We start from the raw sequence: 15620 nt of genomic DNA, 5'->3' as shown, positions 1-15620 counted from the left end.
ACAATTCTAAATTTTTTTTTTTTTTTTTTTTTAAATATTGCCTTCTTGTATTGTGAATAAGCTTGTTACTTAACCTGGGTCCCTTAGGCTGATGCTCTACTTACAGGGTTTCCTTGTCTGATGTACACCTATACACCTACAGATCACATCTATAAGGGGGGGAAATAACTGTCACGTTTTTTATTGAGACATGAGAAGAAATTTCTACATTTGCAGCAGGATCAACTTTTGTGTAAAATACAAAGATTTTTAAATTTTCTTCTAAAGAAAAAGGATTCTGTTTTTGTATAGGCTTACCAAATTGTGGTTGAGGGGTATGTATGTGTGTTGGGGGGTTATGTGTGTATGCACATATATGTCTGCACATACAAGCCCACATATATTTTAGCAAAGCAGCATTTTGGGAGCTGTTGCCAACTCTTAATGTTTCACAAAGAGAAATTTTTAACATACAACTGTTTCACTTTTGTCCATACTTCTTGCAGAGGTACACGTAGTTGTGCCCAAATTTCATTGCCATTTCAGTGGGATGTCTAATTACCCAGGAAAACTGGAAGCTCTAGAAGTATTTAACACAAAGGCAAATAAATAAGTCTTAAAAGTAATTCAAATATGAAATACCTGCCTTATAACACTTAGCAACCCTGGCTAAAATTGCTATCAAATAAGAGGTTCAGAACTGAGACTAAAATATTATTATTTATAGTCAGGGTCATCCACAGATGCCACAAGACTGGAACGGCTCGCGCCATGTACTTGGTAGCAACGTGGGAAGGCACAGTCATTGTCCGGATAGTTCCCACATGAAGCATTATTATCAGTTCCCTTTTCTTTGGTCAGAGTACAAATAAATTGCTTAGAATTACTTTTATTATTTTGACTTTATATTCTTTGAATTTATGACATTGACATGTTCCCCTATAATAATTTGGAAGTGCAGTTATGTGGGATGAAATGAACATCTTTCTCTGAAATCACAGTAATGATAAGGAGTAAGAAAACTTTATTACCCAGCTGGTAAACTGATTGATATAGTCATATAGCCCTGACTATAGCTATGCAGCAGCTGTCACTTGGACTGCTTTTAGATGGTTTGGGGAATTTGGTGTGTCAGCAACTCACCTGAAGACAGCTTTATCTACTGCTGGGGAAGGAGTAATTCCTTCTTCTATTTTTAAGAAGATGCATATTTGGTAACTTGTGGTCATAAATAGTTTTGCCAGAATAGTTACAGATGTATGCAACAGTTTCTATTATCTGACATTTCTATTCATTTGTAGCATGGATAGTTTCATAGCTTTAAGAAATGTTAGGGAGATTAGATGTTTGGCCTCTTAATTGAAGTTACCAGGTCAAGACTACAGCTGAGGCAATTGTCACATGTTATTACTGTGACTTACCTTTTCACATGTGGTAACTGCGATTGTGAAATGCTCCACATGGCAAAATGTTTTGGTGTCAGTCCAAGGTTTCTTCACCATAAATTTATCTACTGTTGTTTCCTACAATTGGAGTAGAATTAAGAGAGGTGGAAAAGCAATACTGTGTCTTTTTTTCTCTTAGTCAGAAATGTAGAGGCATTTTTCAGTTTGGTTTTAATGTAAAAGAATATTCTGGGCTACAAAGTAGCCTTTCAAAGCTAGGATTAAAAATTAAATATAGCTACTGTACATGAGGTTATAGTAGGTTCTGCTCTTCCTCAGCTTTGCTTACCTATGCTCTTTTGAGCATGCAAAGCAGTGAGGTATTCAGAAATCTACCCCGTAAATGACTTCTTGGATTTAGGAACATCCACCGTCATTAAAGAAAACAGGATGGTCTTCCTTCCTTCATTGGAAAAGGAGATGCACAGATGAAATACAACTTCTGTAACACAGCAGTCTTGTTTTCAGAAAATCACATTTTGCTTTCTCCTTCAGGATCAAAAACCAGGGGGCTGTGTGTTTGTGTGTTTGTGCACTTATACACCTGTCTACAAATATATTAACAAACACATAACATAAACATTATATACAAGTATTTCTGAATATAGAAAAATGTGTGTGTGCATATACATACAGTGTATAAAGGCTACGTTTAATAGTTTCTTTTGATGTTGAGATTACTGGTGATTCAAAAGATTAAGTATTGTTAGATTCTTTCTGCATCTCAATAATGTTAATAAAATACAAAGATTTTAAGAGGTTCTTTGACCACATATATTTCAAATCAATTAGCATTAGCCTTTCATTTAGTGATGGCTTGTGCTAATTTCATTATGAGCTATGTGTGTCTGTGTGCAAGCAGCATAGACAAAAAAAGACGTTCCAGAATCTCCAAAAGAATGTGGCATTAGCTTTTGTAAACACAAAAACTGCCATAATTACTCTCAGCATCATGAAGCTTCTGCCTCTGATTTCAGTGATCTTAAGATTATTAATTGTTGTGAGATTTTGCTGGCCTTCCCTGAAGGCCACATGAACTTAACTTTTTTTTAGTAAGGTAATCAATTTAAAAAACCCCACAAAACTATTTTATTTGAGACAACTCCTGAAAGTCCTTTTTACATAGAGCTCTTTCTCAGCTCAGCAGAAATTTTACATACCAGTGACTTACTGGGTCGGATCATTGTTCCCCAGTTCTGCAGTGGGAGCCACCCTCTCAGCTGTGGTGAGATTCTGTTGCAGGATTTGAACCTTATTCTATAAAAATGTATTTTTAATGTGGCCCCAATTCAACAAGCCATATGTGCAAATACTTATGTCCAAGTAAGTCCAATACAAATCGCTTGATTATGCAGCATGACTGTACAGCTCATCAGTGCATATCTGTATGAATGAGATTCCCAACTGTAGGGAATTGGGTTTGGGAATGTTGGCGATGACTTCAAAAATGTGTTTTTAAGGATTACCATGATTTCACTCATACTGCTGTCAGTAAAACAATGTAAAGTTACACTGCAGACAGATTTTAAAATCTTAGCTCTTAATATGTCAGCCCCATACAAATCTTGCATTTTCTTTTCTTTTTTTTAGCTATAATGGCATTTCTGTTTGACCTAAAGGCTTTAGTGGATATGATGTCTATTGGTACACTTCTTGCTTATTCACTCGTGGCAACCTGTGTCCTCATTCTTAGGTGAGTCAAAACCACCCTTTCCATTCTGGTGTGTTGTGTTGGCCAGTATATAAACAGAAGTGACATTTACAGTGTATGTTTTTTGCTAGATAGCTAAATGTTTAAAAATTTGCTGTATGCATATAAATAATTACTAAGAAGCAGTGACCCATCAGAGAACACACTGATATATTGTCATATCAGTATAGCAGTTAGTCAGGTCAAAGCTTCATGTGAAATGTAGACACCTTTTATTTTCCAGAAGATGCATTGGTCCAAGCATTAGTCCCAAAGGTACTAGATGCAAGCTTGTGTCCAAAATTCAATGAATGATACTTTGATATGACTACAATCTATGCTGTACATCAGGCCTATTACATTGTGGGGGCTATATGTGAAAGGTGTAGATGTTCTAGGTAGTTCACAGGATGAACAAGTTCAAATAATTGCTTTGTATTACCCTAATCAGAAACGTAAGGCCAGACAAGTGTTTCAAGATGTGGCAGCCCTAGAAGAGAGTACAAATATTCTGTCTCAATGAGTAAGATTATAAACACTTGTCAGTAAAACTCTGGTATCTGTTCTGTTTGTAAAGCTACGGAATAATATCGATATATTGGTAGCAACAGCTCACTTTATTATGTATTACTCTTTTTAACTTAAAAAGTCAGTCTTTATTACTTAAGGCTAAGTAATTAACTTTGAAAAGTATAACAGCTTAAATTCAGCTCAAATTCAATGTTGCAATAATTTACACTTTAAAAGAGACTGTTTTATCCCATAGTGACTTATTTAACATATGTGCTTTTAAAAAAACACTTAAAGTCTAACAAAGCAGATGTAAAATTTCAGTTTATGCCAGTTAGTAGGCCTCTTACAGTACGGGAAGTAAGTCGGAATGAACTTGCCACTGCCAAAAGAAGCTCCCCTACCCTTTCCCTGCCATTGACTAGCAGACCCTGCCCCCTCTTTTTGTACGAGTGTACAGATCATTTATCTGACCCATCGGTGCAGTCACGTAGCTTAAAAAACTGCCCAAAAAATCCCCAAACCCAGCAAAAAAGGGAGTTGCCATAGTTTGTTTATATATGATAGTGACTAATATATGCTGTTGCAGTGCAGTTTATGAATTGGGAAATTCTAAATCTCTACTGCAAAGAATTTAGTATTTAAATACATTCCTAGAGTCATATTGCTTCAAGTCCAAAAGTAAGCTTAATTTTTTTATTATCCTGTTTGTTCTATACATAGGTACCAACCCAGTTTAACCTACGAGCAACCAAAATATTCTCCAGAAAAAGCAGCTTTGGCTGCATCTGAAAGGGAATCTGCAGTAAGTGAATCACAGATAAATATGATACAAGAGAATCACTTCAGTCTTCAGGCCCTGATTAATCCATCCAGTTTACCTACCGAGCAGACTGCAACTACCGTTAACTTTTTAGTAGGTCTCTTAGGTAAGTATTCAGCTGTCCAAACTCATATAATGCATTAAGATAAATAATGGAATTTTATTAAAGACAAGATAAAAAATCCAGTGATAACATGCCTTCTTTCAGTCATAATTAACGTGTCATTCTGCAGAATGCTTTTGTGCTTCTTCATGGATCTAATCTGTAGTCTACTATACTTTCCTTCAACTACACATTTTCATGATAACATTTCATACTGAAGACCTGCTATCATTCTCCTTAAAAGTCACATCCTCTTCAATGCAGAGATTAAGTGACCTCTTTCCCATTTCCATCATTTTGTTTTTCACACAGCTTTCTTGGTTTGCGGCTTGAGTGTCCTCACTACTTACGGGATTCATTTCATTGCTAACTTGGAGCCCTGGAGTATCGGCCTTCTTGCTGTGTTGGTGGCGTCCTTCATAGTTACCGTTCTCCTCATCCAAAGGCAGCCTCAGAACCAGCAGAAAGTGGCCTTTATGGTGAATAACATATTCTCTATGTTATTCTCTAATGAGAGGTTTGGATGGATTCTAGCAAGTGGGAGAGAGGCAGAGAAAGAGAGAGATGGTCCTTTTTCAGGCAGTCTTTCATTACTGCACTGCCACTATTGCAGGTTTTTTGGTGAAGGTAAGGGTAGCGGATGCTCACGGCTGAATCGTCAGCATGTGCAGCCCAGATCTTCTCAGGACTAGAGACAGGGTTTCATTGCCCACAGATTGAATGTGTGACATGCATAGGAGCATGGCTGCAGAAAATGGCTGTACCACTGGTGTTGGTATTACAACTAGTAATAGCAGCAGTAATAGCTGCTATTACAACTAGTGGATCTGGCAACACAGATCTTCTAGGTATTCCTTTAGGCGCATCCTCAAAGTGCACCTTACTGAGACCCAAGTAATTTTAGACCTCAATTTAAGCACTTAGAAACTGGAAAACGATTCAAAAACTGATTAGTGTACAGTCACTTGTCTGCGTTGTGTGCAATGCTTTGGACCACAATACAGTTTGTACCTCCCAGGAGATAATCCTTTCATTTTGAGCTTTCACTTATCTTCTAAGATCAGTTATTTAATGGAGTATTTAATGGAAATAATGAAGTATAGTGATGAAGGTCAAGGAATCTGGTGGAGTTGGGGGGACATTTCAGAAAGAAGAGATATATATAAATATATAATATTTTTCAGCTGTAGATTCAGGAATTCATTAGTATATGTTCAGCACAAACTAGAAAGTTTTTCTACACAGCCTTAGAGAATATATATTAAACATAACATATTTTAAAAGTTTAAGATATGTCAAAACTGGTGGTTAAACCCAGTGGAAAACAAAATTTCACTATATTCCAATAAAAAAAAATTAAATTCTTTTTTCGTGATTAGATGTGTCATGTCTAGTTTGTGTTGTATAACTGAAGTGTGACGTGCAAGAAATTATATTTAATACAAACGTATTAAGTATTTCCTTTTAGGTTCCACTATTGCCATTTTTGCCATCATTCAGTATCCTCGTAAATATTTACTTGATGGTACAATTAAGTGGAGACACTTGGATCAGATTTAGCTTCTGGATGGCACTTGGTAGGTACTTCTGTTCATTTCAGTCACCTCTTGCATTAGGACTCAGGAATCCCATCTTAGAACATTTGCTTCTCTTCCTTTAAATACTTGAAAAAAAGTCTGTGTTTTAATAAAAGTCAGCTGATATTTCTGATCAAAACAAGAGCATGCCTCAGAAGGGGTATCTATATGCAGTCAACATTGTAAATACAGTTTTGAGGTAATAGGAAGAATCAAAGTTATAGGACTAATTCCAATAAGCCACAATTTTTTTTCTTAATAAGTATAGCTAAAATTGTGCAGAGACCTGTTTGTAACAGGTTTCTTCCCAGCATATGAGTCATTCTCCTTTAAGATATGGAAAATTGTATTAATTCCATCTAGACATAAATTAGAGATAGTAGTTTCCATGACCTATTAGAGCATTTAATTACACAAAAATGATGCACTGGAATTTCCATAGAAACAGGGAAGAGCTGAAGCATGAGCTCTGATTCAGATACCTGAAGAAGAAACTTGTTTTGGAAATTATGTTCAGCCAGAGAGTAATAACTAACTACTTTTTAATGCACTACTTACCTGAAAACCCTATTAACTTTTTTTTCCCTTTTGGAAGGCTTCCTCATTTACTTTGCTTATGGCATCAGACACAGTCTTGAAGGTCATCGTAGCGATGGAGATGACGATTCTTGTTCAGAAAATAGTGGGTTGCAAGAAAAGAACCCTGTGGAAGAAGTGGATGAACCTGAAAATGCAAATGAAAGTGATCAATTTCTTGCACATGAGAGGACAAGTGAATGTTAATCTATGCAAACATACAAGTCACTTAAACCTTTAATTGACATTTTACTTGCGGACTGAAATTTCAAAAGCTTTCTGCCAACATTGTCCCTCTTGAAAGTGTTTACTACAAGGCCTGGCTGATATTTTGGACAAGCTGCTAATCCATCTTCATCGTTTCAGAACTGACAGCGTGGAGATTAATATTTAAATTAAAAAACAAACGAGAAGTACCCTTTGGCAAGCAAAAATTTGGATGCATTGTTTGAACTGTCATCCAAAATCACTGGCAATCACAAAATATGAAGAATTTTAGAACTACCTGCAAGAAGTTCTGAATATTTCACACTGCATTGTGAACACAAGTGCCTTTTGTACCTTCTCCTTATCTCTGTTACGTGTTTTGGTCACAATCTAATAGCTCTCTTCTTTCTACAGAAGTAACTCTCCCAGGAGATAAATTGCAGACAGGCCTGGGAAGTATTTGTGAAATGAATGGTAATTGTACAGATCTAATACTTTGCAAAAAGTAGAGGATCATGTATTTATATAAAAAGAAATAATTGCTTACCTTTACTAATCAGTAGTCATGGAGAACTCAAACAGTAAAGATACTTCAAAGGCTTTTAGTCCCTCTAAATAGTATTCAAGATTTCTACTTATGTGAATTCCTTTCCTTTTAGAGATGCTGTGTGTGTAAAATAATACTCCCAAGAGGAGCTATGTTGTTTTCTGCAAAAGCATCTGGGAAATAATCTGTTGGTCACAGTATTGACAGTGACATTCGTATGTGATTTAGCAAGTATTGTGATTTTGATTTCAGAAGGGCCAGGATTTTATCCCTGACTACATAATTTGGTACTTACATACAGCAGTCATCAAGTTTTCCTCCTTACTACTCATTTATTCTCCCTATACATTCTTCTCCTTTGTCACGTGCCAGAGCTGATACTTCTGAGATTAGTTGCTACACATTGCTTCTCCTTGGAAAAATTAATGCACAAAATCCCAGCCTTCTTTTCAGATGGAAGGGGAGGTTGAAAACACAGAGGCCCAGGCTTTGGAAAAAATCCTCGTCAAAACAGTATTTCAGCACTTCACTAAGCCTTAAACATATGTTAGCACAGCAGTTTTTCGTGAGCCAAGCTTACATCCACAAATCCATTCATGTGCGTAGGCTGTCCAAATGCTAATTTATGTAAAGAACCAAATTGTTGCAGTAGTGCTGGGTGAACAATTATTTCAAAGCTAGTGAAAATCAAAACTGTTCTTCTTTCGACATAAAAGTCATGTTACCTGTCAAAGGCACCCAGATATTTTAACACTTCTTCTCAGCAAGTAGTGGGCTCAAGTCCCATGAAGGATTCCACAATTTGAAGTTATTTTGCAAGAATGCATTTATAAAAATAACTTCCCTAAAGTAAGAACTGTCTTGGACTTTGTCATGGAGAGTTGCAATCTGTTGCCGGTACTAATTATTGGTATTAATCTGTTGTTAGGTATAAAAACTTTAGATCCTGTGAGAGCTATGTTGGTTGACAGTGAAAAGCACCTTACTTTTTATAATAGCTGGAATTTCACAAAAAAAAAAAAAAGAAAAAAAAAAGAAACTAGTTAAGCTGCTTCTGTCTCTGTCTTGTTCTTTTTCACAGCAATAGGTTCACACTTTTTAATCTTAAAACGACTTCTGTTGTTGTAAGAGAGTAGCGTGCCTAAATGTTGAAGGGCAGAAGGAGAAGTGCTTCTTGACAGGGAACCCTGCAATGGGCTGGTATCCCACCGTGGAGCAGGTCTGAGGTTTTCAGCCTTTCTTAGCTTGAACTGGGAGGAGAGGGTCCTGCAGTGCTGGAAGCAGCGAGTGGATAGATGTGTGCTGTTGCACCAGTGTCCTCTACTGGCTACTCAGAATTAGGAGCAGCAATCCGAAAATATGAGAGGCATGCAATAGGTGAAACAGCCAGCTCTTAACTGAGGTTCCAGCACACACATCCTCTAACTGCGACTGCTGTTGTCCTAGCGATTGGTCGTCCTTAAAAATGGATGGGACACACAGGATGAGGAGAAACTATGGGGTAGGTGGCAATGTGATACTGTTTTTTAATATATCCGAATCCATCCAGAATTGATCATGAGTTATAGCCACTTCTTTCCACAATTCATCACCGTTTTACAAATGCCATTGAAGAAAGACTCAAATCTCATATTAGACTAATACAAGTAGATGCTATGCTAAGTAAATATTTGGTTGATAGGAACGGATAGGAATTCTCAGGGCAGTTCCTAGACCTACTGATAATTTTCAGTACCTCTATTCAGTGAATGAAAGAGCTGTCTATGTCAGTTGGATCTGCTATTTTAATTGTACTTCTCAACTGGGGCCCATTTTTATGCCAAAAATGACAAAAGAACTATATGTTCTTGTTTGAAATACTAGAAATTGAAGACTTTCCGGGCTCTTGAAAGGAATCCAATATAGTAATTCTTAGATACATCAAAACAAAGGTTTTATTTATAAGTAACAAAAAAATTGAGTAAATGAATGTGTTCTGTTGTTTTTAATCCCACAAGTATTTGAAATAGAGAAGCTGATGCTTTTCCTGATCAGCTGCAACTCTGTCAAGAGCATGGCTTCTTCAGTGGTTATACTTTCAGAGGACATTCTTAACCTGTCTTGCCCAGTACTCTTAAATCCTCAGCTGCAAAGAATGCCATTGCTGTGGGAGCGAGTCAGCAGTGCTCAGGCAAAGCTTTTGCATGACGTCTTTACAAGCCTACAGTGAAACACAGCTCTTTTAAAATTCCTTACACATCTCGGTGTGTGGGAAGCAGAGACTTACTTTTTTTATGGTTGCTGATGCCGCAGAGCAGGCGAGCCAGGCTCCCAAGATGCAAACTGCTGCTGTTCTGTGATGTGCAATGAAGATCCCATTCCCGCCCAAGGCCATCATATAGAATGTATGTGTGCACACCTGTCTATATGTTTGCATCTGTCTGACATTAGCCTATAGTGATTTTGATGTACTGATTAAAATAATTTCTATACTGCACTGGAATTTTCCTTTGAAGGGATACTGTCAATATAGTAAACTTCTGACTAAAGCTGGTGCTAGCTAAGGCTCCTGGAGATAGAGAAAAAAAATTTTCCAGCTCATTTACCTAATGGATGTGTCAGCACTTTGTGTATTGACAGTTTCCCCTTTCATTTATATGAATATTTCTCCCCCCTCGTTAGAGAAATTAATTATATAAAATGAAAAGAATGTGCCTGTACAAATGCTGCTAAGGGAGATGGGAGCAGCTGCAGCACAGGAACTATCCACTTAACTAATGAGATATAGCATGAAATTAAAGAAAAGTCATCGGGTATTCTCGGTTACTTCAACTGCAAAAGCTTAGAGGACACTAACTTATAGTTAAAGTCATTATTAGTCAGTGGCTGAGTAAGAACACGACAAGCCAGAAGTAAGATATTTATGCTGATTTTGCTATGCATTTGTATATGCAATCTTGAAATTCCAGATGCTTTAGTGGGACTTTGCAGGAGCAGGCCGTGTGAAGGACAGCCGTGCTAGTCCTTACACAGGAGCCATGTATGAAACAAATCCTGATTTTGTTCTCGCGTTTGCTGTGTGTCTGTATTTGCTGAGGCAGCAGCTGAAAGCACAAGTCCAGTGGAATTAAATTGTTGTCGTTATTTTTTAACATAGTTGTTGATATTGTAAATTGTTCTGTGCAAATAATAATGGTATGTGTTAATACAAAATATCTATTATTGGAGGTAGCTTATTGTTTTTTTTTCTTCCTTTGTAGAAAAAATCCTCCAAAAACTTTATTTGCGTTGGTACATTCTGGATGTGCCAGATAGAGGAATTATTCTTATCTAGTCGGATTTAAGAAAGTAAGCCAAAGCATATTTAAGGGAGAACAAATAAATCCTTTTGTTCTGAGGGATGAGAGATAAGATAACATTTCTGTATAATTCGCGTTAACTAAAGAGATCTTCTTGTGGTATTCCAGTCCTAATTCTGCAATAGGAACTTTTATGAGGTATCTTAGATTTCATTGTCTGTTACCCTGAATAAAACTATTCTGTTAATAATAGTATGCTTTTTCCTGCACAACAAATGCCGGTTAGGTTCCTGAAATCTGTCATATTATGTTTATGTCACCATTTGTTAAAGCCACTTATATTACCTGCTGTTAGAGAATTATCAGTAACAAATGTCAATAGCAGTGATAGAGGGTTACATATGTACTTATGAATTTAACTGTGCCATCCAGAAACTTCAAATGATACAATGAATTTAGAGGCAAAACTTGGTAGAGCTTAAATATATATTCTGCATTTTATTAGATGATAAATGTACAAGTTTAGCCACCTTTCCCCTAAAAATTATGCAAAGATATATATATTTTTAAGAAATAAAAGGCATACTGTTTTCATGGATGTTTTAATAAGTGCCAGCATCAGATGTGCCCTAAGCATCCTGAAATACTGAAAGCTGAACAGCCTGGGTGAAACCCGTGGCAGTGCAGCAGATCGGTGTGGGACTGTGCAATCCTTTTAATCAGGTGTGATGCCTTTGACATTGAGGTGCATTTTGTACAGTAGGAATTTAATTCACATCATGGCTGGCATGTGTTACTTAATTGCATAAAAAAGAAAATAAAAGCACCTTTTAATGCTCTTGGGCCCTACTTCTTCAAAGACTTGCCAGGAAGTTTGTACAGATTGCAGCATGCTCATTGAAAGCACTGGCATTACTCAGTGTTAGGCAAATACATATTTTACAGAAAGAGCAGGTGGTATTTCATATAGTGTAGGATCTTTGTATTTTGTTTTTTATTTCCTGTACCTTTAGTATTTCTTTCTGGTATCTGTTTTGAGGACCTCTGCATTTTTCATAGTTGGACCTTTCCAAAGCTAAATATAATGCCTTTACTATCTCCTGATCCATTTTCCATTTGATTTTAGAAATCAAACTCCTTAACATTAGCTAAGTCCAAGGATTTCTGTGCATAGACATGCCTTACAAAGAGCTATGTATATATATCATTATTTTTATTGTCAGTTGGACAAATTCTATTGTCTTTGTATGTTTTCACTGAGCCTTGTGCCAGGTAAACTCCAGCTTCACAAGTAGAAGTTTAGTTGGCGTCAGGACAAAGGATAAAAGGATTTTAATGTTTAGGAGGGCTTTTTTCTTTTGTGTTACCAGAAAGTAAAGCATGAAATACATATCTTTATGTATCTTTACATATCTTTAAAGAGAGTTATGTGTGCATCATTTTAAAAAACATTAGTGTTCATATCCATTTTAACTTTTCCTTTTGTTCATATGTACATTGTAGTGATTATTTCTGTATTATAAGCTGCTGAGCATTTAAAATGTAGATAGAATGATTATGATGCAAGTTAAACTACAAATTTGTATTTCTTTGAAGTGCTCTACCAAAATGAAAAGTCTTGAATTTTTATGAATGTAAAAATGCTTATATTTAAGAATATGGTGCTTGTTTTTTCACTTTGACAATAGAATTGTAATCAGTGATATTTGTAGTTACCTTAGTTCCAAATTCTGATGGAAATTACATTGCTCTTCATTTACTGTAAAATGTGCTTCACGGGATAACAATTGTGCATTTGTTCCGTATTTTTTAAATAAAGCCGAGTATCACTTGTATGTACTTCATACAACAGCTCTAACTTGAACCACCACTACAGTTTTAGTAAACAGTAAAATAATATAGTGACTTGATAACCATTAGTGTGTCAGATATCTAATGTCATGACATTATACAAATCATAACTCTTTTAAAATAAATAACGATAGCTCATATGGATTTTATAGAGGGCGGAAAAACAACCATGTTTTATGTTTAAATCTTCTCTTTTTCCAGTGGTCTGGAGATGGGGATAGTAGCAGTGTTTGTTTCATACTTGCTTATAGAGGGTGGAAAAACAACCATGTTTTATGTTTAAATCTTCTCTTTTTCCAGTGGTCTGGAGATGGGGATAGTAGCAGTGTTTGTTTCATACTTGCTTCCAAGCACTCAAGAAGTCACTGAAATAGAGAATAACACCCTTTGATTTGGGCATTTTGTCTTACAGTGCCAAACCAGAGATGATGTTAGGTTTGATTTCCAGAGGGAGTGAGTAGCCCTCGGCGTTCATGGTGCTCAACTTTCTGAAGCACCAAGCCTTGTGCTGGCAGCATCCAGCCTCAGAATTGGATGGATAAACTCACTGTTGTCTCCTTTTTCCCTTTTCAGAAAAAAAACCCCACAACCAAAAACTTCCTCAACTTTGAATAGTACTGTGGGTATATCAGGAGAATAAAAGTGTGAGTCCAGGCAATGGATAACAATAGCCTTGACACTGAGAACCACACTCCCAGGGCAAGCTTATCATCTGGCACTTGTTTTTAAAGACATTTGGGTAGTCATCTTTGTTCACAGACTTAAGAGTAGCTATGGCTTTGGGTTTTTTCTGAGCTATACTGCAACTCTTTTATATAATTCCTTATAAAGTTTTCAAATGGTTAATAATCACCTTATCGTACATACATATTTACTAAGACTGATCTTGAAAATCTTGGTCCCATGAAGCAGTGGGAATATGGCCACTGATTTAAATGAGGACAGGCGTCATTCTGCAAGTATCACATTTAAAGCATTGACCTGAAAAGATGTATTTAAACTATCAGTTACTCATGTGGAGAATTGGGGTCATTACATGTACGTTTACATTAGTTCTTCTGATGACTATAAATGAAAATGTAACTAGTTTTTCGTGCATATCTATTTAAAACTAGGAAACTTAAAATTCATAAAATCACTTCCTTTCTTCATTGTGTATCTATATAGGAAAAAGGTATATGTCAGCTTAAATATGTCTTAAAATTAATGCAGTCTGAGTGTTATTTCCAAGTCCTATTACCGTATTTTCCAAAATATGCTAATATTTGGAGCTCAGTCACTATTAGATCATTGACCTACCCTGTGTATGAGAGGAAAAGGGAAATTTGACCTAGGAAGGCACATAAGAATTGCAACTAGCAGTTTTGCAGATGATTGATAGAAAAAAACCCACTCTTCATCAGAAGCAGGAGCTGTGAATATTTCCAATGCAAATTTGCAGTTTGTATTACACATTCTTTCTGAGTTATCGCCGAGATTCGTTTCCTTTAAAACAAAGACTGATAACCTTTTCAGAATATAATACTTGGTGGTATTCTAACTGTTTAAAAGGGGAAATAATCTTAGACTTTTAAAATACCATGTAGCAACAAAAATAACGTATTTCTTAATCTGTTACAGGTAATGGACAAAATGTTTAGAATATGCTGATGTATACTCAAGTCATTGCATAAAACCCCTAAGAAGTTCTAGGCAGAACTGTAATAGTGCTGTAGAATAAAAAAGACATCATGGAATTTCACCATCTTACTCCACACCTGGGCCCTACTGGCTGCTTTACCGCTAACCAGATACCCCAGGGTGAAGTATCAGAGCAGGCTCAGGCAAGCAGGTCTCTGAACTCTGCATGTGTATGTATTTATGAGAGCAGGGGAGCATTATGTATATCCCTTCTATTTTTTTTTTATGGATGCAGACAAAGCCTAGACTTCCTTTAAGATCTGTAAATGCTCTACTCTCACATCTACTGTGGCCCTGGAGCTGTGGCCAGGCACACCATTCCCCATTTACTTTACCCTGATTCACACTGAACTGTGGTCTTGTCTACTATGGGGTCTGTCTGTGACCGCTGAGAGCCATTATTTTTCCTCCTCCCAGTCCAGCGTCTTCACCTTGCCCTGCATCTACCTTTGTGGCCCCTCTAGTCATATTTTCCCCTCCCTTCTCCTCCAAGGAAACCCTCAGATTTCAAGAAATGGCTTTTGACAGCTCAGTGTGGGCATAAACATACAAAGTAAACGTTAATTTTATCATGTTCATCTCTTAGCAATGAAGAGATACCTGCAGCTTCTCGATGTGCTTCACACAGGCATCAATCATACATGAAGACTGTGTCATGGACTATGGAGCCCCAAATAGCAACACACAGATAACTTCCTCTGTTTTTCCACTGTGAGGTAGCTTTTCCTGAGTAGGTTTTTGGGAATCTCTTTGCTGTGGCAGGCTGGAATGAGTGCAACAGTTTGACTTAAAAATATACTTTTGCTGTCTTAGACCAACACTAATCTGTGCCGGACGTCCATCCGTAGGGTCATCTGTGATATATAACCTGTACAGCTCTCACACTTCGCTCTGCTCCTTGCTCCCCTCCACAGCTCCGGCTACAGGCCCAAAAGCAACCAACAGCTTGCACCACACGAAGCCATGTATGGCAAAGGGCTGCTGTCACCGATGAGCTAATTCAAGCAATAAAATTCCACAGGTGTCCCTGAGGTCGAGATTATTTGGGATGCCGCTCTGTTGCTGTTCCGAACACAGAGTCCTGTGTGAGTGTGCTGGGCCTGTGCTGCCTGGGGCAGCAATGGCCAGGGGGAACCTGTCGCTGTCCTCAACCGCCCGGTGAGAAGCTGTGGAGGAGACGGAGCCGCAGAGAGAGGAGTTCAGGCTAGACACAAGGAGCTGAAGTCTTCCCCGCGTGAGCGGTGAAGTGCCGCAGCAGGTGCCCTGAGCGGCGCGACCCGCAGCGGGCACCCACCCGGCCGGGCCCGCCAGTGGGGCGTCGCGGGTCTTTCCTCCCTCAGCGAAGAAGCGCGGG

The 15620-nt window shown here is 37.5% G+C and overlaps 1 protein-coding gene across 2 annotated transcripts in view; it reads left to right on the top strand.

Moving 5' to 3' along the window:
• SLC7A2 (solute carrier family 7 member 2) overlaps positions 1-12573 on the top strand; it is a 29414-nt gene extending 16841 nt beyond the window's left edge. For both annotated transcript variants that reach the window (XM_009277400.2, XM_009277401.2), the window contains exons 8-12: positions 3015-3117; positions 4348-4553; positions 4863-5029; positions 6019-6127; positions 6723-12573. In XM_009277400.2, coding sequence (XP_009275675.1) covers positions 3015-3117; positions 4348-4553; positions 4863-5029; positions 6019-6127; positions 6723-6910 — 773 coding nt within the window. In that variant the 3' untranslated portion in view covers positions 6911-12573. The remainder of the gene's footprint in view (positions 1-3014; positions 3118-4347; positions 4554-4862; positions 5030-6018; positions 6128-6722) is intronic.
• The last annotated feature ends 3047 nt before the right edge of the window (positions 12574-15620 follow it).

Source organism: Aptenodytes forsteri, unplaced genomic scaffold, assembly GCF_000699145.1.
Source record: "Aptenodytes forsteri isolate BGI_AS27 unplaced genomic scaffold, ASM69914v1 Scaffold65, whole genome shotgun sequence".
Taxonomy (NCBI): domain Eukaryota; kingdom Metazoa; phylum Chordata; class Aves; order Sphenisciformes; family Spheniscidae; genus Aptenodytes; species Aptenodytes forsteri.
Note: the sequence above shows the minus strand (reverse complement) of the source record. Positions and strands in the feature narration are given on the sequence as shown.